The 24,227-nt window shown below is 28.6% G+C and overlaps 3 protein-coding genes across 6 annotated transcripts; all 3 read left to right on the forward strand.

Moving 5' to 3' along the window:
- Nucleotides 1-450: 450 nt before the first annotated feature.
- On the forward strand, nt 451-3,740 carry LOC145742632 (carboxypeptidase B-like). 2 transcript variants are annotated; one of them, XM_082560407.1, is made up of 9 exons: nt 451-618; nt 685-742; nt 810-1,046; nt 1,550-1,651; nt 1,737-1,961; nt 2,057-2,150; nt 2,267-2,463; nt 2,774-2,858; nt 3,329-3,740. In XM_082560407.1, the coding sequence occupies exons 1-9, from the start codon at nt 539-541 to the stop codon at nt 3,571-3,573; spliced, it is 1,323 nt and encodes a 440-aa protein (XP_082416533.1). In that variant the 5' UTR covers nt 451-538; the 3' UTR covers nt 3,574-3,740. The 2 variants fall into 2 exon arrangements, with proteins under 2 accessions (XP_082416533.1, XP_082416534.1); XM_082560408.1 differs by having other exon boundaries at nt 2,774-2,882; nt 3,329-3,462.
- Nucleotides 3,741-10,407: 6,667 nt separating this feature from the next.
- On the forward strand, nt 10,408-17,917 carry LOC145741410 (tyrosine-protein kinase HTK16-like). Its single transcript, XM_082559001.1, has 17 exons — nt 10,408-10,616; nt 10,975-11,046; nt 11,199-11,371; nt 11,518-11,697; nt 11,867-11,993; nt 12,088-12,263; nt 12,918-13,056; nt 13,289-13,426; nt 13,683-13,810; nt 14,399-14,486; nt 14,748-14,924; nt 15,148-15,294; nt 15,575-15,705; nt 15,808-15,954; nt 16,092-16,218; nt 16,309-16,391; nt 16,500-17,917. The coding sequence occupies exons 1-17, from the start codon at nt 10,500-10,502 to the stop codon at nt 16,600-16,602; spliced, it is 2,253 nt and encodes a 750-aa protein (XP_082415127.1). The 5' UTR covers nt 10,408-10,499; the 3' UTR covers nt 16,603-17,917.
- Nucleotides 17,918-18,805: 888 nt separating this feature from the next.
- LOC145743985 (myosin catalytic light chain, smooth muscle-like) lies at nt 18,806-23,010 on the forward strand. 3 transcript variants are annotated; one of them, XM_082562072.1, is made up of 7 exons: nt 18,806-18,916; nt 19,126-19,153; nt 20,225-20,365; nt 21,023-21,196; nt 21,270-21,347; nt 21,872-21,920; nt 22,657-23,010. In XM_082562072.1, exons 1-6 carry the CDS (start codon nt 18,914-18,916, stop codon nt 21,898-21,900), a joined length of 453 nt encoding a protein of 150 aa, XP_082418198.1. In that variant the 5' UTR covers nt 18,806-18,913; the 3' UTR covers nt 21,901-21,920; nt 22,657-23,010. The 3 variants fall into 3 exon arrangements, with proteins under 3 accessions (XP_082418198.1, XP_082418196.1, XP_082418197.1); XM_082562070.1 differs by lacking the exon at nt 20,225-20,365 and adding an exon at nt 20,601-20,744 and having other exon boundaries at nt 18,841-18,916; XM_082562071.1 differs by lacking the exons at nt 20,225-20,365; nt 21,872-21,920 and adding exons at nt 20,601-20,744; nt 22,171-22,220 and having other exon boundaries at nt 18,841-18,916.
- The last annotated feature ends 1,217 nt before the right edge of the window (nt 23,011-24,227 follow it).

Consider the following 24,227-nt stretch of genomic DNA (forward strand, 5'->3'; position numbering starts at 1 on the left):
TGAAATGAGTGCGTAAAATTTCGCGAAACGTCACTCGAAATCAAAGCACTCTTTCTTCAAGCCACTCACGATCTCCACAATTGACGCTTTGTTGTTTTCATTGAGGTCAAAAATCTCTTAAAACGGACGAGATTATGAGTTCTTACGATTTATTGTAAATATTAGTTCGGTGAATGAAATATAAATCGTTCAAGCGCATATTTCTATATATGAGTCAGGCTCATAAGTATTACGTTGTTGGTTTTTATTTGTGTAAATAACAGCGTAGAAAGTGTAATAAAGTGTGCAAATGACCCCTTTAATATACGGGTGAAGGGAGTTTATTTTTTATTTACTACAAAACTGACAGCTATGACAAAACAGGTGTTAATTTAGTATTGAGAAAGTTTACGATTTAAGACAAAGTGTTGTGTTATAGTTTAAGTTCTTAAATACAGGGTTGAAGTTCTTATAGAGGATGTAGTGTCAGAGATTTGGCCCTTATTAACTTATAAATACCCTTAGCTTGTTTAGTTCACAAGTTTAGATTAAAGTAGGAATGTATATTAAGTTAAATCTTCTTACTGTGTTAGTTATTTTTACCTCTGTTGTTTTGTGCAAAAAGAAAACCTACGAAGGGTAAATATAAATGTTTTATAAAATATAACTGTAATGAGATTAGTGAAATTATTGACCAATGTTTAGGTATGCCGTCCTACGAGTTCATAACACCACAAATGAAAAAATTATGGATAAAATACAGGTACTAAAAATAAAAAGCTAAAAAGATTTAGTGACAGTAATTTTTTTTAAATTAATTTTTCTTTAAGGGTCGTTATCTAGACATTTGGAAACATCCAACTCCGACATCTCAATTTTATGACGTCATGGTTTCGCCAAAATATCAAAAACAAGTTTTTAAGTTTTTCGAAAAAAACAATGTCAGTTATTCGAACTGGATTAATGACGTGGGTTCTTTAATTCAGAACTTAAAACCGAAGAAACAAATAAGAAGAAAAAGACACAGAAAAATATTTCGCTTTGATGAATATCACAACTATAAAAGTGTGGGTCAATGTTTTGAAGCTCTATGAGCGTCGTTCGTCGAGTTTATAAATGCGGAATAGGCGGATTTTTTATTACCTTACCCTAATCTTCTCTGGTGAATTCCGCCCTTTTTGCACTTATTTTATTATTAGCCGTTTAAACTGGCGGACGATGCTAATAGAGCTCCAACTTTTTAAGTTAAACATTAGGCAAAATAAGAATATGCTTTATTATTTATCTCCATTTATCCTCTATAAATACTCCAGTACAAACACTTCGTAAAATATTGATGTCGGCTAGTCCACGTAAAAAAGATAGATAGCAGATAAATACTTGCCTGAAAAGATGTTTATCTGATATTCTTCTATATTTAACAATCACGAATCTAAATTTAAAAGTTGTTTATTTTACAAATTAATATTTATAGCCCGCGGGCTGTTTGTAAATTAAGCGGCTGCTTTTGTTTGAAGTATGGTCAAGATGTTGTTTAAAGATAATGTCTTAACTGTTTAATATCATATAGATTGTTCGCTGGATGAGATTGTTTGCACGTGCTAATCATGACATTGCGAAACTTCGGCAAGTTGGTACAACTTATGAGGGAAGAAGAATTCTAGCTCTAAAGGTAGCCTAAATTTAAATTTATAAATAATTCTAATTGATTTATGCTCAATAAACTGACGATGTCACTATTAAAAACTAATTGATAGATCGGTGTCCCCAAAAAAGATAATAGCAAGAAACAAGTGTTTTGGCAAGACTCGCTAATTCACGCCCGCGAGTGGGTTACTGGTGCTTCTTTAATTTGGGTAGCCAACAAATTGGTGCAGGAATATAGAAATGAAAATGCAGAAATTGTGTCATTTCTTAAAGAATTAGATTGGATAATTTTACCGGTTTGGAATGTGGATGGATATAGACATACATGGACTAAGGTTATTACAATTTTTAATGTTTTATTATTAAAGTCATTTAGCCAGTTGATGTTTACCAAACTCACTACCAGAAGCTAACTTTACTTGTTTTGTAGGATCGTTTATGGAGAAAAACAAGAAGCGATGTTGGCCCATTCGAATGCCGGGGTGTGGACCTTAACCGCAACTTTTACACTCCGAATCGAGGAGGTTTAAATATTTGAAAAAAATGTTGTAATTAAATGTTATTTACATTAATCAGGCCTTTTGTGTTAAAACAGATTTACGTACCATTCAAAAACACACTTTTTGCCATTTTTAAACAGGCGGCTCTTCTAGTAATTTTATTTGCTCTGGTGTCTATCACGGAACTTCGCCGTTTTCCGAACCGGAAACGTCTACTGTGGCATCGTACATGAATGGGTTGGACTTGGCTGCTTATATAACCGTACACTCATACGCTCAATACTGGTTATATCCGTACGGTTATACCTCCAACAAAAGTGTAGATCATATTGAATTGGTAAATAAGTTTTGGTAATACTAATAAAACCGCATTATTTTATTAAGTTAAATTAATGAATTTGCATTAAACTAAGAATAGGCTGTTAGACGCTTATATAATTATTGTTGGCATTACAGCCTTAAATTACTTTGCCGATTTCGGTAAAGGATTAATGTTTAAGTGCTTATGTAACACATCTATTTTAGCCTTCTTAAAGTGTCAGCGGTTAATTTTTTTCAGAAAAAAAAGAAGTTGGTTACATAAGTCACCTTTATAACTTAATGAGCAAAAATAAAAAATAACTTCGTGGTCTATCGTTTATTTCTAGGAAAACGTCGCTAGAGACGCAGTTGCCGCCATCAAATCCTTGTATGGTAAACAATATACGCAAGGAACAGTATCCCAAATTGCTTGTGAGTTGCTATGTTAAGCATCAGGTCGTGTTACAAAAAATTTTGCCTTGTGTTTTACTTACTTAACTTACTATGACGTTAGTCGTCTACGGAAACTGTGTCTAAAAATACCAAAATCTCTGACAGTTCCAATGTCATTAATCAACACGCGCTTAGAACAACTTACAACCACGTACATTAAAATAATATAGCAAAACCTCTTTTTTTTTTTTTTAATTATTTGACAAAACCTATACACAAAGGAAAATTATTTTATATAAAAATTGAATAATTTATAATAGATTAAATCTAGCAGTTGTGTCGCAATCCGAGGAAGTAGGTTATGTAACCGAAACAAGTGTAGGCCACGTGACCCATTTTCTGTTACGTAAATTTTGTTACGTAACAATTTCGTGTCACGTGGCGCAGCAAAACTCGATTTCGGGACATCATAAAAAGTCCCTAATCTCGTTATTTTAAATTACTCTTAGATACGGTCTCGGGTGGAAGCGTAGATTGGGCACACCGCTTTCTGTGTGTTAAACATTCTTATGGTGTCGAGTTAAGGGACAAAGGGAAGTATGGCTTCGTTTTGCCGGCGCGCTATATTATAGCCACGGCGAAAGAGTATTTCGAAGCAGTGAAAGTCGTGGCTCGTCACGTGATCAGTCCAGATACAAGCACGAGGAGTTCGTTCTGTTGCAGTGCACAAGATAGAAATCAGTCAAATTGCTAAAACTTATGTTTTTTAGTACAGTGTACTTATATGTTTTTTTACTATAACTTGTATTAAACACAAGTTTATTTAAAATCTAAAAATATATTAATGTGTTAACAGAAATTAAAACCCTACTCACTTATTTGAACTAAATAAATTATATTTCAAAATAGTTTAGGTTTGTTGTTTAAAAAAATCGTCTAAACATTTTAACTAAATTTGTAAAATTTTGTTAGTAATTCTGCAGTGAATAATGGTAATAATGATTAGACATATTGTAGGGGTAGATTAATTATAATACTTTTCCGCAGCTTGGTCACCCATTCACCTACAGGGCAGTATAAATAAATTATTAACTAGAGGTTCATTTAATCAAAGAAACTAAAATGTATTATAAAATTTATATTAGGTAAAGCATGGTTACTGTAAGTTTATTATAAAATCTTACGAGCTATTTTAATCTTGGAAGAATGGCGCTAAAATTTTGGTTTTAAGGTATAACTTGAATATTAAGTTATGTCTAATAAGTGCTTGTGTTTATGGAAGAAATTAAGGGTTCAATTTAGAAAATAAGCTATATTGAATTCTTTGATTAATTGATTTAATAATGGTGGCCATTTTGTATTATATACCTCGTTACATAATATAATTCTAGTTTAGGCCCCGCGGTCATTAATGTTAATATCTATATCAACTTTCATACAACATTTAATTTAATTTTTTATTTTGAAGTTTAATTCGTAAGTTTTCTTGGAAATAAATAATTTATTTTAGGTAACAACGTAGTAAAACAACTAACGTTTGAATTTCCTTAATTTAAGTTCGCGCGTAAAATAATTTGATGAACGTTAATTATCGCAATTTGATGTTTCCTTTTCACTATTGCCTAAATAATTTTTGCTTATTGAACGACAATTGAGAAGCATTAAGGTATTGTTTAAAGTAACCCAAAACTGATTATTGAAACGACGCCCTTAATTTTTTTATTTAAAATTTTACAAGCTGGCTAATTTAGTTTTTTTAACAAGCTATTTTATAAAACAATATCTTATATTTGTTGATACTTTATAATCATTTTTTTAAAACAGATTGATTTACTTAAATGCGCTTTAAAATTTCGTTTTATACGTTTGCATCATAACCTTACTATGTTCTTAAATAATTTAAAATAAAAAAATAAAGTTAAGCGTAAAAGTAAATGTAGGGTTTAAAATTTGTCTTAAAGGAGGGGCATGGATTTATTTGAAAAACAAGGGCCTATTGTACAGCCAAATAAAGTTTAATATAACTATTATAAATATATTCATGCTAAATTAAAAAATATATTTTATATAACAACTGCCATTTTGATTTTGCTTAGGGTAACTATTAAGAAGTTAAACAAAATTTTAAATGATTTCTTTAATTAATATTTAATTATAAATTCTTTTTATAAAATAGGTAATAAACGTTTTATCATAAATATTTTGTTGTTTTTGTTATTATTACTTTGCAAACGTTGAATGACCTTCTGTTAATTTTTTTGACTTTGACTTTGAACTTATTTAAAGAATCGATATAAAATTCTTTTGAAATAATTTTTATTTGGAATATTTGATTATAATTTAAACACCTTGTAATAATATGGAATTGTTTTTTTGTAGTCTATTGTTATCATGGCCTTAACAAAAATTTAAACTGAAGCTGTAAATAACTTAAACTAATGCAGTAAATAAAAGTTAATTAAAATACTATATACATTATATATACATTATAAATTACATTGGTAAATATTAAAAAATTTCACCTTAAAATTTAATTTTAAATTTTAAAAAACTTTTTAATACCTTAGTCATTGTGTTCACAAAAAGATTTAGGCTTGGTGGCCTTTGCCCTACTTGAATGTTGATAATTTACTTATTTCTATTTTTACATCTGTTCCCACTAAGTACACAAAAAGTTAGAAACCCTTTATTCAAACATAATGGCGCATAGGCGTGTAGAGAATACGAACAAAGCGATTTCCCAACAGTATGTCAAAATCAATAATGACTCAGCTAGAAAAATTTTATATTTACCAGCTAAAGGTTGGTAACAACCTTAGTCTTGGTCTGCTCTAGACAATGTTTCAGTAAATTACAAAAAAGTTACTGTTGTTATGCATAGAAGAAGGTGGTTTAATAAATTAATATAGTCAGATAAATTAATATAGTCAGGCCTTTTTTGTATAAAAGAAAATTCTAAGGTGGCCCTATTATTGCTACTAAATATATAAAATAAGTTGCGCAGGTTTTTTTTTATGGAATATTGGCACATTACCTTACTTTAACCAAGGTCTGTATCCATTTTTAAACTCCTATGCTTAACGCCAAGTGTTTCGTTGGTCCCAAACGAAACACAGAGAATTAGGAGATTACGCAATTCCGCTAAAATGAGAGACCCAGTCACGATGTCGAACGAGTTCACAGAGAATTGCTTTCCTCGTTTTTTTGTGTTACGTAACGGATCAATCGGGCGTAACCGGCACGTCGATTCTTTACAGTTTCAGAAGGGCAATGTAAAAAGTTTGCTTTTAAGTACGTTAGCGTAGTTTGTTTCAAAAAGTGGTTTGTTTTTTTAGCTGTTGAATACGCCAGTTAAGTGCATTAAGATTGGCAGCAAACATTATTGCTTCAATTTTAAGCAGTTGATAATAAAACGAGGGTAAAATTTAGAAATAAAATGCAATACACGTACTGACAACTGTCTGCCTGTTTGTCTGCTTTTGCAACCAAACTATTTCAAAAATTGTATAAAAATGTGCTTTGAAAAACAAAGTTTTATTCAACAGCACAAGCCCTTTTGTATTAGGTATTCTATTTTTTGTATGTGTGTAAAACTTTAGGCAATTTGTTTTCGTATAATTTATAGGTTTGTACATTTGGCGTTTCTTTTGTTACTGAAAATTAGTAGAAAAATGTTTAAGAGCATTGCATAACGCGTTTCGTGATTCGACAAGGGCACACATTTTAATGGCAATATCTCTCAGCACAACGTGACATCGTTCACGCCATTACGAACATGTACCGTTGCTCTGGGATCCAAAACCATTTCTTTCTTCGTGCTTTTTGTCGGTCGATCTAGTTTATCGTACGACGTCTCACGTTTCGTAAATGAGCCGTAAAACAAAATGAACGACGAACTGAAATTTTTAATTGGGAAGCGGTTAAATTGTTGAGTTGTTCTAATAACACCTACTTATTGTTTACTGAATAATATAAGAAACAGACAGCTTTATAAACCTAAGTCAACATTCATGGATAACTTATAACGAATTTTAAGGGTTTATTTTCTATAAATAATCACTAAATAAAGTTTTTAAGTTAAAATAGTTTTAATAAAACAATCTTAAAATTAAGTTAACTTGTATTTTATAATCTTTTTGTTTATGAATTGAAAATAATTTAGAATTAAGGTAGTCTTAATTTTGTATTAAGTTCTGGGCGCAATAATATTAATAGGAGTTTAAATGTTTTTGTAGCATTTAATTTTTAACAATATATATTATATATAATTTTTGGTATATAAAACTTTTATAAACCAAAGGTTAGCAAACTTTGCAAAATGTAAACTTGTAGCCATAATATTACTTCGACTTTGTATAAAAATATTGTATTAAAATTGATTTTTAAAACCTCGTGTTACAAAGTAGGCACTTAAAGTTGGATTACGCAATTTTAGGTTAAATCGGGTTAAGGCGTTTTTTCTTACATAACCAAACAATTTGCGCGCGAGAATTTCAAAGGGAGTGCAAAAATTGGCGCCCCGTGCTTATGAATTGTATACGTAGGGTCATTTTTATTTTGGCGGTACAAACAAAGTTTAAAAATATTTTTACCACTTTATACATTTATATAGTCACAGTTCTTTTATGATGTTTTTTTCTTAGTAAATTCAATACTTTTTTGACAAAAAAATGAATGACACATTTTTGAACAAGTCACAGTCTAAAATATTTTGCAAATAACATAACAAAATCGCAAATCCTGACAAGGACTGCGGACAAATTCAATTTTGGTCAAATAATTTTTAATTTAAAGTCTTTGTTTAATATAAAAGTTAATGAAAAAAGTATGTTTGATTTTGTGAACCTATTGGATTTAGTAACAATACTAAGATAATATATAGTTTAAATCATAAATTTAATTTTGCATTAAAAAATAAAAGAAATATTTAATTAGAAGTTAAGTTACAGTCTTTCTTGTTTTATAAATTAATAAAAAAGGCGGTGTTAGATTTTGAAAACCCATCGGTTTTAGTTACCATACCTGGCAAATATACGATTTAAATCACAAATTTGATTTCGTTAATCCCTCAATGCATTGATGTTATATTACTTTTAGTCACTTGTATTGACGACTAAAATGTTTAAATAAATAAAAAATAGGCACTTGAATTAACTATAGCGTTTAGTTTGTTAAAGTAGTTTTATAATTTTAAAGAAGTGTCTGGCAAAATGCGTGCGTGGAAATCGGTTTCCTAAACTTTTCTCTTTGACCAACGTAAATCAGCCAAGTACACACAAGTTTTATGATTGGCTTGCACTTTTTTATCTGCTCGCGGTGTTGTGTTGCCCAGCAACTAGTGACCCTCATAGAAAAGTTAATAGAATCATTATGCTGCTAATAGAATCATTATGCTGAAGGACATTTTGACAATATTGGTGTAGGTATTAGATAAAGAAATATAAAATCAGGAACATTAAAATACTTATAGTAGAAGTATGACAAAATTATGATTTAATATGATTCACCTATAAAAAAGTTGTAATATTAAACAAATTACAGTTTTTTATTATTTAAGGTGAGTGTGCTTGTTTAACAGGGTGTATTTATTTAACTAAACTTTCATTAAATACATTACTTTTTTTAATTGTTTTATTACAGTCAATAATAAAGTTGATCATTTTATTTATGAGAAAATGAATTAATGATAGACCTACAAAGAAAATGCCAATTATATTACTTATTTTAATTTTTTATTTTATTTAAATATTTATCTAACTTAAAAGATGTAACTTTTCACAACTTGAACTAAAATTTGGTGTAAGTAATGGTAAAATAACTAGTACCTTTTTAAATAAATTTAAACTTAATTTAATTTTTGATATTGAATGTGATTGCCACCATTTTAATTTTTAATTTTTTACAGAATGAATTTTTTTTGTTTGCAGAATTGCTTTTTGTCACCACTGTTTTGTAAAGTAAATTTATATATGTATATATTATTTTTATTCAGCACAAATTTTAATCAATATCCCAAATCATTTCATTTATATTTTCTTGCACTTTCAGGGACAGAAAATCTTATATAAGTGGATAGCATTCTGCAATACAAAAAAAAAATATTTTGTCATCTGTTTTTCATTATGCCATGTCATGTGCCTTGGAGCATTTCCAAAGGGAAAAAATCGTGAACTTTTTACTTATTTCTATTTATAATGTTGTGGAAAAATATTCCTTTTATATATTAACTAAATAAGAACTTGTGAACTAAGAATATTCAAATTATATTTTATTATTAATTTTTATATCACATTGCAAGTGAATATAATATAAAAATTGACCTTAATAGATATTTAAAATAAATATAGATTTATTTTGTTATTTTCTTAAATGTAAACATATCAAAATATCGTTTGTTTAAATAACTTTATTTGTTTATATTAAAGATTACATTTCCAACTGTTTTGTTTAAAGCTAAAATAAAGTATAGCAAACAATTCTTTTACCCATGTTTTATTTTACCATATCGTTTTTAGGCATTTTTTACCTGCTTCTACATAATAAACTAATAATAATATGAACATAGTGGTTGTGTAACCATGCCTAAATATAACAAAATTTGCAAACAAAAAGTCGCATTAGTAATAAAATGTTTGGTGTAAAAAACATTTTACTGCAAGAAAGCATGTGCCTATTTTTATTAAACGTCTATGTATTACGAAATGACTTAAAATATTATTAAAAATGATGGTATATAGTACATAATAACTTTGCTTGCCCAGCTATTTAACGTATTAAGTTTTCTGAAAGCAAATGTTAAACATAGATTAGTTTGTAGACTGTGTAAGTCCTGCGACCTCTTGTATTACTATTACACAGTAGATTTCATAGGTAGACAAATATTTAAACCTTGGTATTATTAATAATCTTCTTATTTTTATATATTTGTACATAAACAAAACAAATCTACGTCATCAAATTCTAGAAGTTTTTAACAACTTTACAAATTGTTATATTTTTTTGAAGAAAGCTTAGAATTACTGGCCCGCAGATGGAGGTAGAGATCAAAACTGAAATTAGGGTGAGTTTGTAAAACTAATATAAAAATTTAATTTTTTGCTGTATGATTTTGGTTTGTATAAAACAAATTTTATTTTTATTATAGTTTATGTAAATGACAAATTTAATTTTTATTATAGTTTATGTAAATGAAAAAAAGCATTTGATTTGAGGATAATTAATCCAAAAATAAAAAATAACAACATGAGAGATTTATTTTATGTGTTCCGCATGGAAGGTTTTTGTCAAGGCCTATAAAAATATTTTTTGAGAGTTCCGTGATGAAGATTAAATTTGATTCGTATGCGATTCCATTACCAGCAGCAATGGCGATATTAATAACGTTAATACGAATAAGTAACAATATAAAAATATGTTAGTTTGATAAAAAAGAGTTTTGTAGTAGATGTTTTAAAGTGCCAGGTTGTCATTTGATCATAGGCAGATTGGATTAAGCTGTCAAATGTTACAAATGTTTTTGTTTTGTATAAATAAATAATGTTGTGTTAAAAAATAAATAATTTAAAATTTTATTACCAGGAAGGTTTAATCTGTTTTGTTAATGAATACTTGTTGTTTTGTTAAACTTTTTAAAAGAAAATAAAATAATTGAATAACAATTCACTTTTCTGAATACGGAACATGGCAAAAAATTGTAGTGGAAAAAAAATCTCACAACGTTTAAAAACAGAAGGTTTAAACGATATTATTACATCTTTTGATTCGTTTAATTTAAAACAGAAAAGCACAGACTCGAAGGTAAAATTATTCGTATAGTTTATTGTCATTATCAGATTATAAAGAAAATTATGTTATTTTACTTTTTGTTAATTTGCAAGTTGGGGTAAAGTTATGGGTCTACCGCACAAACTAAAATAATAGAGTTGTGTCGCATAAAAGCACTAATAGTTGTAACAACCAAAATGAAAAAATTAATTTTTTTTAAAAATTTTTTGATATATATATTAGGATTTTGATACTATTGTTTTTGATGCATATAATGTGATTATGTTGTAAAAAGGTATTTTATGCTAAACAATATTGTTAAGCTTTTGTTAACTATTTTTTCTTTTTGGCATATTTCTATTGTCGGATCTAATTTTTTTCATGTGTGTAGGATAAATGGTTTCATGAACGCTTAACTCGGGGAAATGCAGTACACAATTTAAAAAAGGGAGGGGCAATTCAGGTGAACAAATGTGTATTAAAAATGTAATTTATAATTTTAAATTGAAAGTTTTCAAAAAAACAAACACAATTTTGTTTTGGTAAAAATTTGGAAACAATTTGTATTTAAATTAAACTAGAATTGGATTTGGTTTAAAATATTTTTAAAACCAGGGAATGTTTCTTGTACGTGAGAGTGTAAACATTCCAGGAAGCTTTGTCTTATCTCTGATTCACAACAACGACACCCAACATTTTCAAATCACTACCTCCCCCCATTCTGGATGCTTTAGCATTGATAATGGGCCTCCATTTGTTGGACTTGATCAGCTTATTGCTTTTTACAGGTAAGCACATTTATAAAAAGCTTGTGATGTGAAATAACATTAATAGAATTTAATTTTTTTTAATTGTGTTGGCTTTGGAATATGTTTATTAATTTGTTGGCTTGAAAAAATGTCAATTAGTTTTTCAACATGATTTTATATTATAGGTCAGGTTCAAATGGTCTGCCAACTGCCCTTACTAAAGCGTGCTTGGGTTATGAACCCAGACCATCATTAAGACAATTTGGTGAATATACTGTAGTTCATCAAGCAGTAGAGGAAGGTATCGATGCTGGAACATTTAAGAAAATTTTGTCACATCCGAAATGCCCCAATTTAAACATAAGGTGCTTGTTACTTTAAAACGTTTTATATAAAAACATTATTTTTTAGTCTATGCAAAATCTGTAATTTTACCAGAGATTTAAAATCTGACATTTAAAAATTTATATAAATTTAATTCTATATCAACTTAAACTTAATAAAAATAAATTTTTTATTACTTTTGCTGTGAAGAAATCGAAAAGGTCGGACAGCTTTGCATGAAGCAGCAGCTCGAGGATTAAACGACCTGATTTTAGAACTTTACAAAATGAATGTTGATGTTAAAACAAGAGACTCTGATGGAAATTCTGCATTACATGTAACTTGTTCTTAATCATTTAAAAACATCGACATTTTCATGAGTTATTTTTGTTTTGTTTTTTTTACAAACTTTATTTTTAATTTTTTTGCAGTTGGCCTGTAGGGGTAACTGGCCAGATACTTGTAAAATTTTGGTGAAACATTGTAAAGCTAAACCCCAGGATCGATGTTGTGGGTCAGGGTGGGTACCCCTACATGAAGCTGGGTATTGCGGGAACCAACATTGCATTGAAACTTTGTTAACTCATGGGGCTGCATGCTACCCAAGGTAAGCAATATATTTTGTATTTAAATTGGGATGTCAGTTTTAAACTAAGATAAAACTTTAAAAATATGTTTTTTTATATAATTTCACTTTTGTGTTAAATTTGAGCTAATTTTATATATATATACTTTTGTAACCTAAACAAGTTTTAAACCACATTTTTGTATACAGTTGCCCTACTTTAAGTTGTTTATGTTACAAAGATAAGGCTGGAGATATTTATATATTGTTTATATTAACCTATATACTTAAGTATAGGTAATTAATAATATAGCTTAAATAACTATTTAGAATTTTTTTTTTAAACTACAAAATATTAGGGCTGGTATAAAGATTTAATAGCAATTGATTAAAATATTTAAAGAAACTCGCAAATAGTTTTAGTGACATTAGACTGTTATAAAGTAACTTATTAATAAGTTATTTTTAGTTTGTAACTTTGTTTGGTTTGATGTGAAGCAAAATAGGTAAATACTTAGATTTATTGTTTGACGTAAACTGGATAACAAGTCACAACGAAGTTTTATTTTATAACCTACTTAATTTTTAATTTTATATTCTTTTTTATTTAAAGTGATAAAAAATAAAAAAGCATTTTACCAAAGGATATTGAAATATATTTTCTTAGAAAATTAAATTTATTTTTTGATGTTTTAGATGTGTAAGTGGAGAAACTCCATTAGATCTTGCAAGGAAGAGAAACAATCGACAGTGCATGCAAGTTCTAGAATGTTTTCAACCTCCCAAACCACAATACACGAAAAACTACTGGCTCCACAACGCAGTAGATCGATATGTAAGCGATCTTTAAAATAAAATTAATGTAGTACCATTTTATAATCAAATATGGGTAACATACACTAAATTTTTTAAATTAATTTTTTTTACATTTTACTGTTTAATCAACTAAAAATTGCTATTTTACTAATTAATTTAATATTATTATAACACAGAAAAGTAACTTTCATTGGCCTAGTGTTAACACACTGATTTTTACGTTTTAATTGTTGTATTTATTTTACTAACAGAAAGCAGTTGAGTTGTTGGAACATGCAGGGTTGTTGGACGGATGTTTTCTTGTTAGAATGAGCAAAAGGAATCCAGGACAGCATGTTCTTACAATGGCTTTCGATAAAACTGTGTTCAACTACGAAATCAAAAATTCTGTAAGTTTTAATTTAATATTTTACCAGGAAATTCGGTGGTTTTAAAAACGATTAAAAATTGTTTATATTAGATATGTTTATAAAACTTAAATGTGTGTTAAGGTGGGTGTTATGTTAGTAAACCTTTATAAAAGACAAATTTAGACAAATTTAGAACATTTTTGTACATTAAAGTTGTGGTTAAATATTGTGTGGAACTCATAACTTATAAATATTCAATGTCTTTAAGCAACTAATATTAATATTACAATTAAAGGGAAACCAATGGTTTTATATCGATGATGGACCTCTATTTCCCTCACTTGAATACCTCATTGATTATTATTGTCGTTGCTCTGATGGGCTTCCTGCTGAGTTAGTTTCACCCGTCCCTCCCTCATCAAGGTGCTTGTCTAACTATATAAATTATAGTATTGTTTACAAAATATTTTACCAAATCAAAGCTCTAGATTTTTATATGTAAATTCGACTTGCAAAAAGCCTTTTTATTTTTTTAGCGGTAATCTAATCTTTTGGTGGTAAAAATCAGCTGGGTGGATTTTTTTATTAAACTAGTCTAAGGAATTAAATGTTGATTATGTATAACAATAGCATAAAAAAACAATATTCATAAGATTTAATATATTTTAATTTTAATTTACAGTTTAATTTAAATTCCAAGCATTTTCCGAAAAAAAATCTAAAACATAATTTTTACACAATTAAAATTTTTAAAAAAATTATCTACATGCAATTCTAGCACAATGCACACACAATTAAGTTACAAATATTTGTTTTTCGGTCCTAAAAATGCTTGTTAGTCGTAAATTTCACAAATTAACACGCAAAAGTTCAAAGGCTGTTGAATGCTATATTAAACCTTATGTACACCTTAGTGGTTAAACAGCAGAATTGGATGACAATGTTTACACAATGATTGGTTTCGTGTGCTTTACAACTCAGTTTCGTGTATTGATATTTTGTTATTTGTAGAAACCCTCTGCCGATTGTGAGCAAGTCAATTGACGAACGCCCGCCTGCCCAAGTTCCTAATGTTGTTCATCAACCTTTACCACAAAGGGTAAACAATTTTGTTTTTTATGCACAAAAGAAATAATTTGTTTGGTTAAAAAGGGTTTGAATAAATATATATTTTTTTTTTTTCAATAAACATATTGGCTTTTCATAAATTGTTTTTCATATAATGTATGACTGTTTTGGCTAATTTGTTTCAGTATAGACTAATATTTAAGTTTTTTTTTTTTTAAATGGTTTTTATTTATTTTTTAAAGAAATCATATAAATAATTAACAAAACCACTATAATAATTTTAATTTAACAGCCCATAAATCAACCCCCTCTACCCCCTGTCAACTCCACCCATAAACATGGAATCCCCCAACCCGCTCCTACTCTGCGAGAGATTGACCCCAACACTGTGGCACTAGGTAGAGAGTTGGGGCAAGGGGAATTTGGGTCAGTGTTAATGGGGGTATGGACCAACCCACAAAACAAAAAGGTATTTTTTTCATCCAAAGATTTTTTAAGAAATTTGTTTCCTCGGGTGTAAAATTGCAATTTCATGTTTAAAAATAAACTTTAATTAATCTAAAGACTAAATTTTTAAATTTTTTACAATCTTTAGGTTATTTATCTAGTTAAATACTGTTTTAGGTTTTTGAGAATTTGGCTTTGACGGGGTTGATATTCTGATATACTTATTTTATTAAATATATTATTAGGTTCCAGTTGCATTAAAAACCCTCCATGGTGAGCATATTAACACTGGTGAGACTGAATTTCAACGAGAGGCTGAAGTAATGATGGGTTTGGATCATCTCTGTATTGTTAAACTTTATGGAATTTGTAGAGGAGAAACCCTTATGATGGTTGGTTTAATTGATGGTCTAAATCCTTAGTTTTTAAGCTTCTACCATTTTTTAAACTGGAAAAAAAATTTATTTATCTTATTTATGTTGATATAAAAGTTCGAATTAAAGTATGTTATTGAAATTTGAATTGAGAAAAGAAATTAACTGTTGTGCAATCCTGTTTACCTATGTGATTTCATAGTTGCATTAAACAAACACTTTATCATTAATACATTAAGAACTTTCTAGATCTATAGTAAAAGTCAATATTTGAACTATTAAGTTTTTTAATTATTAGGTTCAAGAGCTTGTTGCCATGGGATCAGCATTAGATTACATTCTCGATTACCCAATGTCATGTGTTCTAGAAGATTTTAAGTTATGGGGGGCCCAGATTGCTAGTGGTATGAACTATCTAGAAGAAAAGGGGTAAATATCAAGAAAATGTTTGCTAAATTTTCTATTTTAAAAATATTTTATTATTAATATAAAAAAAAACACTAAAACAAAAAACCTTTTTTTTTAACTTAGGTTTGTTCATCGAGATTTGGCACTAAGAAATATTCTCCTTGCATCAAAGCAATTGGTAAAAATATCAGATTTTGGACTGAGTAGAGCAGTTGGAGCTGGAAGTAATTATTATAAAGCTTCTGCTGGTGGAAGATGGCCAGTTAAATGGTCAGTACCAACTTTCTAACTTAAGTATGGTATAATTTTTGTGAAAATATCTTAAATAAGTCTGCTTGGCAATTTAGGTGCCAATTAGTTCAATTACTGCCATCATTAAACTTACTTTAAATTTTTTGTTTCTGTAGGTATGCACCTGAGTCCATCAATTACGGGACATTCTCTTCAAGTTCTGATGTGTGGAGTTATGGAGTAACATTATGGGAAATTTATTCAAAGGGTGATCAACCATATGGAAATATGACTGGAGCGCAGGTTAAGATTTGTTGTTGGTTATCAGGCCTACTTAATGTTCTAAAATTCAAGTCACTGATGTTACAACTTGAACTACTTTTTTATTTATAGGTAATTCAATATATTGAAGATGATAAAAGAAGATTACAGCAACCAGAAGGTTGTCCTGATAAAGTTTACTCTTTTATGCTGCAGTAAGTTAAATACTACCAGTTTTTATTATTTTAAACTGTTTAAAAAAGTTAAAAATACAGCAACCTTGTATTACTTTATCAAAACACTATTTTAATTGTTTGTAATAGATGTTGGAATTATACTCCTTCTGAAAGACCAACTTTTAGGCGTTTGCATCAAAAATTCCGTTCTGATCCTGACTATTTTAACATGCATGTGCCTGGACATTGAGATTAATAAAATTCAACCAAAATAATTTCACTGACAGTGCCTTGTAGACACTTATGCACTTAAAAAATTTGTTTTGGAAATATCTCCATAAAAACACGGCGCTTGTTGGCTGCTTAATTTTAAAGTGCATTTTGCCATAACCTTCCCACTTTTTTACATTTCAACTAAAATATCACACTTTAACTCACCTGAACTACAAATTATTACTTTGCTACACAAACTTTAAAGTTTCTTGGGATGTTAAGGTAATTACACAAAATATTTTTCATTTCTGTAATAATTTTTTCTGAATTTATTTTTGAAATTCTTTTTTGGTAGATCCAACATGAAATGTTTAATAAATTTTGCATGGTTATACTTTCAAAAATGTTTTAACATTCCATGTTTTTATTATATTGGTCATAGCCCTTGAATACAGTTTATTGAATCTAGATAAAAATTTAGATTAAATTGTTCAACTGATGTTTTAAATGTTATTGTTTTATGTATTTTCCAAAAAAAAATTTTTTTTTTGCAACATTCAAAAAGATGCTTAAAAAATTAGCTCAATATTATGTGAGTTTCTGCTTATGCATTGTCAAATTATGTTGTTTTTCATAATTTATTACTATGTAATCTCTCAGCTATGCCAAAGTTTTTATTTTTGTGTTAGGGTCGTCAGTGTTTTTATAATAATTTGAGCTCTCACTCATGTTGTATGTTTGCCATTATACAGAATAATTATGTACAAAAAAAAATTTTGCTGTAAAGCAGGAATTTGTAATTTATGAAATATAGTTTTTGTTTTTTTTGAAACTGCTTTTATTTAAAGTTTCTGATCTTAAGCATTTGTTATTTTATGATTTTTTTCTAGTCAATAAGTGTTGAAATTTTAATGTTGTGTGCACTATTATCTTTTTTTGTTCTATTATTAATTAAGGAATAATTGTAAGTTTCTTGTATTATGTTTTAATTAGATTTCGCATTCTTTGTATAATTAATATTATTATTATTACTCAGTTGCTTCAATATACTTTTAATAACATTGTGCTTTGATATTTGTTATCCATGTCATTTTATATTTGTTCGTATTTTGTTAACTTTAGGGTGTGCACCAAGCAGCCTTTATACCCATATAGTTTGTCCAATATTGTTGGTTACATTTTGTAATCTAACACATAAATCATTTTGGGTTACTGTGATTAATATTTAATAAGACTGACATCAAGTAACATCAGGTTCTGCTGCTAGCTTAGTGCTCTGTTATGTATTCAAGCAATGTGTATATAATTAACTGAATATATCATGAGTGGTATTGTTGTATTACAAAATTGTCCCAAATATATGTAACTATTCGTCTGTTCCTAAGAAAGTTACAATAAGCTGTTGTTTTTTAGTTCGAAAATTACTAGCATGATATAAATATAATATTAAAGAAAATTGAAGTTACATAGAAAACAAATTAAAAAAGAAAAAATGCATCGCTCCACCAAGCAAAGAAAAAGGGATAATTTTACAGCTGTTCTTCGTACTTCCTCGTTTGTAGGTTTCGTTAATGCATAATTATTTTTAGTTTACTTTGAAAAGTAATTGTTAGTCTTGTCAATTAGTCTGTTAGTGGAAAATTGTATTATGTTGCTTCTACATTGTTTAAGTATTGTTTGTAGGCCTAATGTTTTTATTATATTAGCTGGTTTTAAAAGTGTGTTGGTCAGTTAGTTCAACTAGACTAACAGACTAGAGAGACATGATCTAATCTGTCTAATTGCTAATAGTCAGTCATTTAGTCTGTTAGTTAAGATTCCAACAGTTTTAAACTTTGATTGGTGGTTTGAATATAAAATTGAGGTTGTTATTTGTAATAATTGAGTTTGCTAAGTTAGCAGTTAAGATAAGTTTTAAACCAACCTGCTGACCTGCTTCTTTTTAAATTTTCATAGCCATTTTCTTTTTAAATTTTGTTTGGTTGTTTGTCTATCTATTTATTTTTGTCATTCTAATTGTGTGCATACTGCATAACTTGACTGTGTAACTAGCTGACTAGAACGAAATAGATTTATAATTTAAACATTCGTTGACATAATATAAATCGAATTATTGGTTGTGAAGGTTTTGATTAAGCCCATTTAATTTGTTTGATTAAGCCCATTTAGTTTTGCATATTTTTGTCGCTTTGTTTGTTTATGTAGGTAAAATTAAATGTTGTTTTAATAATTTATACATTTCCAGTGGTAAAACTTTTTAAATAATATTCTAATCAATAATATTTGACATTTTAGAAATTGGTAACTTTTTTGTAATTTAAATTTGCAATCACACAAGACCATACATAATGGTAAGCATATTTTTGTGTTTTTTTTTCTAAAATATGTACAAATTTGATATAAATTGCAATGATATTGTTTACAAACATTTTATTAAGTATACCTTTTATCGTGTTTTATTTTTAATTTGAGTTACCAATTTTGGGGCTTAAATTGTAATATTTTAATAAATGTTGAAAAAAGTTTGAAAAGAAACTAATTTAATCTTTTTTATATTTAGTCGGAATTCACAGATGAACAACTTTCAGGTATAAAAATACAATCCTCATTTTATTATATTTTACAAAATTTTTGAACCATAACCCATATACAGTTTAACTGATAATTAAATTAGGAAATGTTAATGTACAAATTGCGTAACATTATTAATTTCAAAACCAAAGTTTGGCCTATAATTGTAAAGAAACAGCTAACAGCAGTGTATTAAGCAGCTGAGTTGCGCTGTGAATCCTCTCCTATGTATGTTATGGGCGGTGTTTCCTTTTAGCGTCATATGACGTCATAGCGAACGACTTATCGAGTAGTTGTACTGCGCGGTAATGCGCTTGCCTAATATGGTTCGCCGATGTCGCTACGAAAACGCTTTGCGCTTATCGAGTGTTTGGTTTTCATTTTAAAACAGTGCAGCGCTTTTCTGTGAAAATATAAAGTTAAATTTTACGTTTTGCTCTTTATTTTCCTAAAATATTTTTAAGTAATTGTCATACTTTGAAGTTTTTTTTGTGTAGTTTTTGTATAAAGTTCAATCAAATTTGTTGGGCTTGTTTTCCTTAAACATCACAGTTGTGTGACAAAACATTTATGTTTATATACGTATTTGTTTAAGCGGTAAGACGCTGTTCGTTATTGTTCTAAAGCATGCAATTAAGGTCACATTTAAACCATAAACTTAAAGTTTACAGTTCGTTTTATGATTCGCTTTAGGGCAAATTTATACCACAAATATTTTTGTTTTAGTTGTTTAGGTAGAAATTTAATTGTTGCCTTGTAACAAAAAATTACTATTAACAAGTCATTTTTAAACGCCAAAACACACCACTCTTCATGTTCTTACCTTTTTAATTATTTTTTGTTGGAAATTTGGATTTTTATTTCATATTAGGAGTATTTCAATATAATTGACTAAAATATAAATTATTTAACGTTGTTTTACAAAACTGAAATAACGCGTTTCCTGTTGTAATATCCGTTAGTTAATGGAACGTTGTGGACATCAAATGATGCTTAAATATTTAAATTTGTAAACTCTATTCTTGTAAAGCAATTTCAATAGCATTTTATCAAATTATTAATTTTTTTTAATACGTTTAATGGTGTAGAATACAAAGAAGCTTTCGAGCTTTTCGACAAGGGCACCGACAAGATCTTTCAAAATCAGGTCGGAAGTCTTATTCGCGCGTTAGGGGAAGACCCTACGAACGCTGATATTACCAAAGTTTTAGGCAATCCTAAAAAAGAGGGTATTTATGACCATAAAAATCGTCAAAAGCGAATGCGATTTTTGGCCTGGTTTTAGCCACTACCATTAGCAGTCACTTAGCGATATTTTGGCATGTTATCGGGATACCTATATCACATAATATACCATAGTAATAATACAGGTTGTTTTTTTTCATCTACCCACTTTATATATCAAACCCTACACACACTCTTGTGCCTGTCTTTTTCATTGCTTGTGTTTGCTCCACACTTTAGAATATAGAGATTGCTTTTCACTTTTTGACAAGACCGGCGGTGAGACGATTGCCTACTACGAGGTCGGAGAATGCTTCCGAGCGTTCGGTGAAAATCCAACCAACGCCACTGTTGCTAAAGTATTAAATAACCCAACTCCAGAAGGTAGGAGTTAAAAAAAACAAGTCTTATGTGTAAAGTAGAATCTGTAACCAGTTTAACTTTGTCATGCTAGAGTTTTATCGTTTGTTTTTTTTTAAACGATATTATTGAAAAGACTTGTTATCACCAGTATTTGCATGGTTTTAGTTAACTTTTTCACTGTTTAAAGTAGTACTTAACTTTTTGTTAAATACCCTCATGTATAATATTAATTGATTCATTATTGGATCTCCATTATATCTTTACGCATGTATTTTTATATATTTTTTACTCCTTTTTAGAGTTAAACACCAAACAAGTGAGCTTCGAAGAATTTCTTCCAATGTTGGCTCAAATCAAGCGACAAGCTGTCCCGTGCAACATCGAAGACTTTATCGAAGGTCTCCGAGTTTTCGACAAGGAAAACAACGGAACTGTAATGGGAGCCGAACTACGACACGTCCTCGCTTCTCTAGGTACAACTTTTGCAATTTAATTTTGTGTGTAACTCAGCTAGTATAATTATTTTTCTAATTTTGTTTCGTTTAGGGGAGAAACTTAGCGAAGAGGAAATAGAACAACTGATGATCGGGCAAGAAGATTCGAACGGTTGCGTTAATTACGAAGGTAAGTTTACATTTGTTTAACTAAGTTTTCTTACTAAACACGTTGTAATTTGGTTTTGTTTTAATTAAAATTATCGAATTTAGGAGATTTTTATACAATGTTAAAATTACGTTGTTTTGTTATATAATTTGTATATAACCTGAAATTTATATATTTTATAAAATTATAATAATTTGTAATAAACATAAATGATACGTATATATCTTAAAATTTACTAAACTTGTTTTCTTTGCAAATCTTTTATTTATTCATGATTAAAAAGACTTTTTTCTTAGTTGCCGCTTAAAAAACAACTTTTTGGACAACTTTTAACCAAAATATTATTGTGCTTTTATTATATTGGTCTGAACATTTTTTGGTTAAATAAGCTTACTGCTTTGCGTACTCCCATTTAAAGACCATTTTGTAGCATAACAAAAACGGAAAAATTAACAAAAATGGAAAAAACAGTATTTCGGTAAAATATTAAAGCGTGTGTTAGGAGGTTTGAATTCACTGTTGATCAGTCATATTTGGTCTTGCAGAATTCTGCAAGTACGTTCTTGAAGGATAGAGTCTTATTTAACAAAACTGGTAAATACCGTATTACGCATATATTTCACATTCACGTATTCAATAGAACTCAGTAGTCGCCGTGCTTTGTGTTTTTTGGTCGAAAAAATGTGTCACTATAGTTTAAAGTAGTCGCACATAAACACTGTGTCAAATCAACTTGTGTCATGTTCTGTGATCAACCATGTTCTATCACATTATATTTACTATTAAATCACTTATGTTTGAACTAACCAGATTTAAAAATTGACCACATTTACTTTTCATGTAGCATTGGCCAATTTGGTTGTAAGCGGGTGAAGTCGTCCATGTATTGACATTGTATGTTAAGTATAGGGCATGCGCTTTATTATAATAAATAGTTTTTTAATTTCAAAGTAATTATAATATTGCATGGCTTTTTAAAATGTTACATGTTTTACTAAAAGTTTTTAGATTTCACCAATCACAGTTATTTATAAACCAATTTATATCGCATGTTGTATTTTTTTAATAATTATTTTTACTAAATTTGCTGTGCATGCTTTAATTTTAAAACAATAAGCCATTTTGTAATAAATCAAATAAATGAGCCTAGGTTTACTTATTTTATCACTTAATAGCCACTTCACATTATTATCACATTAACGTTAATCTAGCCTTCGGGTAATCACGATATCTTAATGCAACTAAATTTAAACAGACTTGCTTGTTAATTTAAAAACGCTTTATTATATAACATGATTTGGTTAATTTTTAACGTTTTTTGTATATTTAGCATTTATTCGTCTGATTCTAAGTGGCTAGAAGAATTTTCACTCATCTATTTACCGGACTTCAATTTTTTTAAATTTTTAAACAGAATCTTGTATATAGCGTACCCATATTTTGAATACTTTATTCGTATTTTTACTTTTTAAATCCCTATTTTTGACATCGCAAAAGAGTGTATTTTTAAAAATATTAATTTTTTTTTTTGAAATTAGTATACTTATAAACCTATTTGCATGATAAACTGCTAAGTGAGAATTCCTAGCTACGTATTTCACCGCTTCGAAAAACAACTGTAATCAACTGTAAAATTTTTAATTTCTTTACAAACAGAATAATCGAAATAAATTTTGGTACATTATTTTGTCAGCAGTTTTTTTTTTAGTCGTCGTTAAGTTATAACATACTAGAAAAACATACATTATTATCAGGTTAAAGTATGCTTAGCATCACATAGTGAAGTGGGGTATTTTAAATGGGCGGCTGTTAATATTGCATCATGACGCGATACCAACCTCTTAACTGATTTAATTATCTTGGGACGCTGTTATTTATATATTCGCCTTTGACATGACCGAAACAGCTGCAATATCATTTAATTATTTGTATTTGCAGGTATACTTAGATTTAAAGCGCTATAAGTTGGTAATTTATGTATTATACCCAAATATGGAAAACCTTTATATTAATTTGTTTGGATAAATTTCAAATATGTTAATGTTTTTTATTGAAGCTTGGTATTTACTTCCTATAAGTATTTTATTCACATTAATTTATTTTATATTGTTCTGTTTTGTTTCTAAAAAAAATATTTATAAATTAAAAGTACAGGGTTAATTCATGTAAGCCACACAATTTAAGAAATTTTTTCAATGTCACTCACGTTTTCATTATTTTAAATCATAAAATTAAGACGCTAGTTGGCGCTAGCGATTTGTTCAAAGCGCGAAATGCCCCATCCCAAATTCCTGCGTGTTAAAATTTCTGCGCTTGGTTTGCTTTTTCGGCGCACATTTAGTTTTCGTGCGCTTAAAATGCGCATTGCCTTTTTAGGTTAAATTTTTATATTACTAGGTTTTTATTTGTAATGTCTAACTTCTGCATAATAGTAGTTGACGTAAAACAAGTTAATTAGGAGGGATATTCCAATTTTATGGTTTACTTAATATTGTCTGTAAACGAAAGTTTATTTATTAAGTTTGCAATTAGAAATTTTCTAGACTAACGTTGGATTTTTTTATTTTTTGTTCGTTACGCTTCGATTTATATATTATAAAGTTACGAGCATAATATATAACGCGTTAAGCGTTACGAAAAATACGAAAAAAAAGTTCTCCTTCCTAGCTGGTAAAATATTTTTAAAATAAGAAAAATTATAAAAAATTAGAAGGAAAGTCTGTGCTTGATTAAATTTGATAATGCTATTTTATTAATTAATGTCGGTGTTGGTAAATCAATTTTGCTTTACAATACCATTTAAGTGTTAAAAGTTGCTCGGGTAACGGATCTTTGTTATTGGGAAAACTTTGGTATCACTCTAGGTACAATGTAGAAACAATACAAATAGAGAAAAAGAAA

This window comes from Corella eumyota, chromosome 2 (genome assembly GCF_963082875.1).
Source record: "Corella eumyota chromosome 2, kaCorEumy4.1, whole genome shotgun sequence".
In the NCBI taxonomy this organism is placed as follows: Eukaryota; Metazoa; Chordata; class Ascidiacea; order Phlebobranchia; family Corellidae; genus Corella; species Corella eumyota.

Bases quoted from the DNA above. Each gene is read 5' to 3' on its own strand.
- LOC145742632 (XM_082560407.1), top strand. From the start codon at position 539: ATGTATATTAAGTTAAATCTTCTTACTGTGTTAGTTATTTTTACCTCT. The intron at 2,151-2,266 runs GTTTAAATATTT...ATTTTTAAACAG, and splicing joins TTACACTCCGAATCGAGGAG to GCGGCTCTTCTAGTAATTTT. The intron at 2,464-2,773 runs GTAAATAAGTTT...GTTTATTTCTAG, and splicing joins GTGTAGATCATATTGAATTG to GAAAACGTCGCTAGAGACGC.
- LOC145741410 (XM_082559001.1), top strand. From the start codon at position 10,500: ATGGCAAAAAATTGTAGTGGAAAAAAAATCTCACAACGTTTAAAAACA. The intron at 10,617-10,974 runs GTAAAATTATTC...TCATGTGTGTAG, and splicing joins AGAAAAGCACAGACTCGAAG to GATAAATGGTTTCATGAACG. The intron at 13,427-13,682 runs GTAAGTTTTAAT...TTACAATTAAAG, and splicing joins ACTACGAAATCAAAAATTCT to GGAAACCAATGGTTTTATAT.
- LOC145743985 (XM_082562070.1), top strand. The intron at 19,154-20,600 runs GTATAAAAATAC...TCCACACTTTAG, and splicing joins CACAGATGAACAACTTTCAG to AATATAGAGATTGCTTTTCA. The intron at 21,348-21,871 runs GTAAGTTTACAT...TTGGTCTTGCAG, and splicing joins CGGTTGCGTTAATTACGAAG to AATTCTGCAAGTACGTTCTT.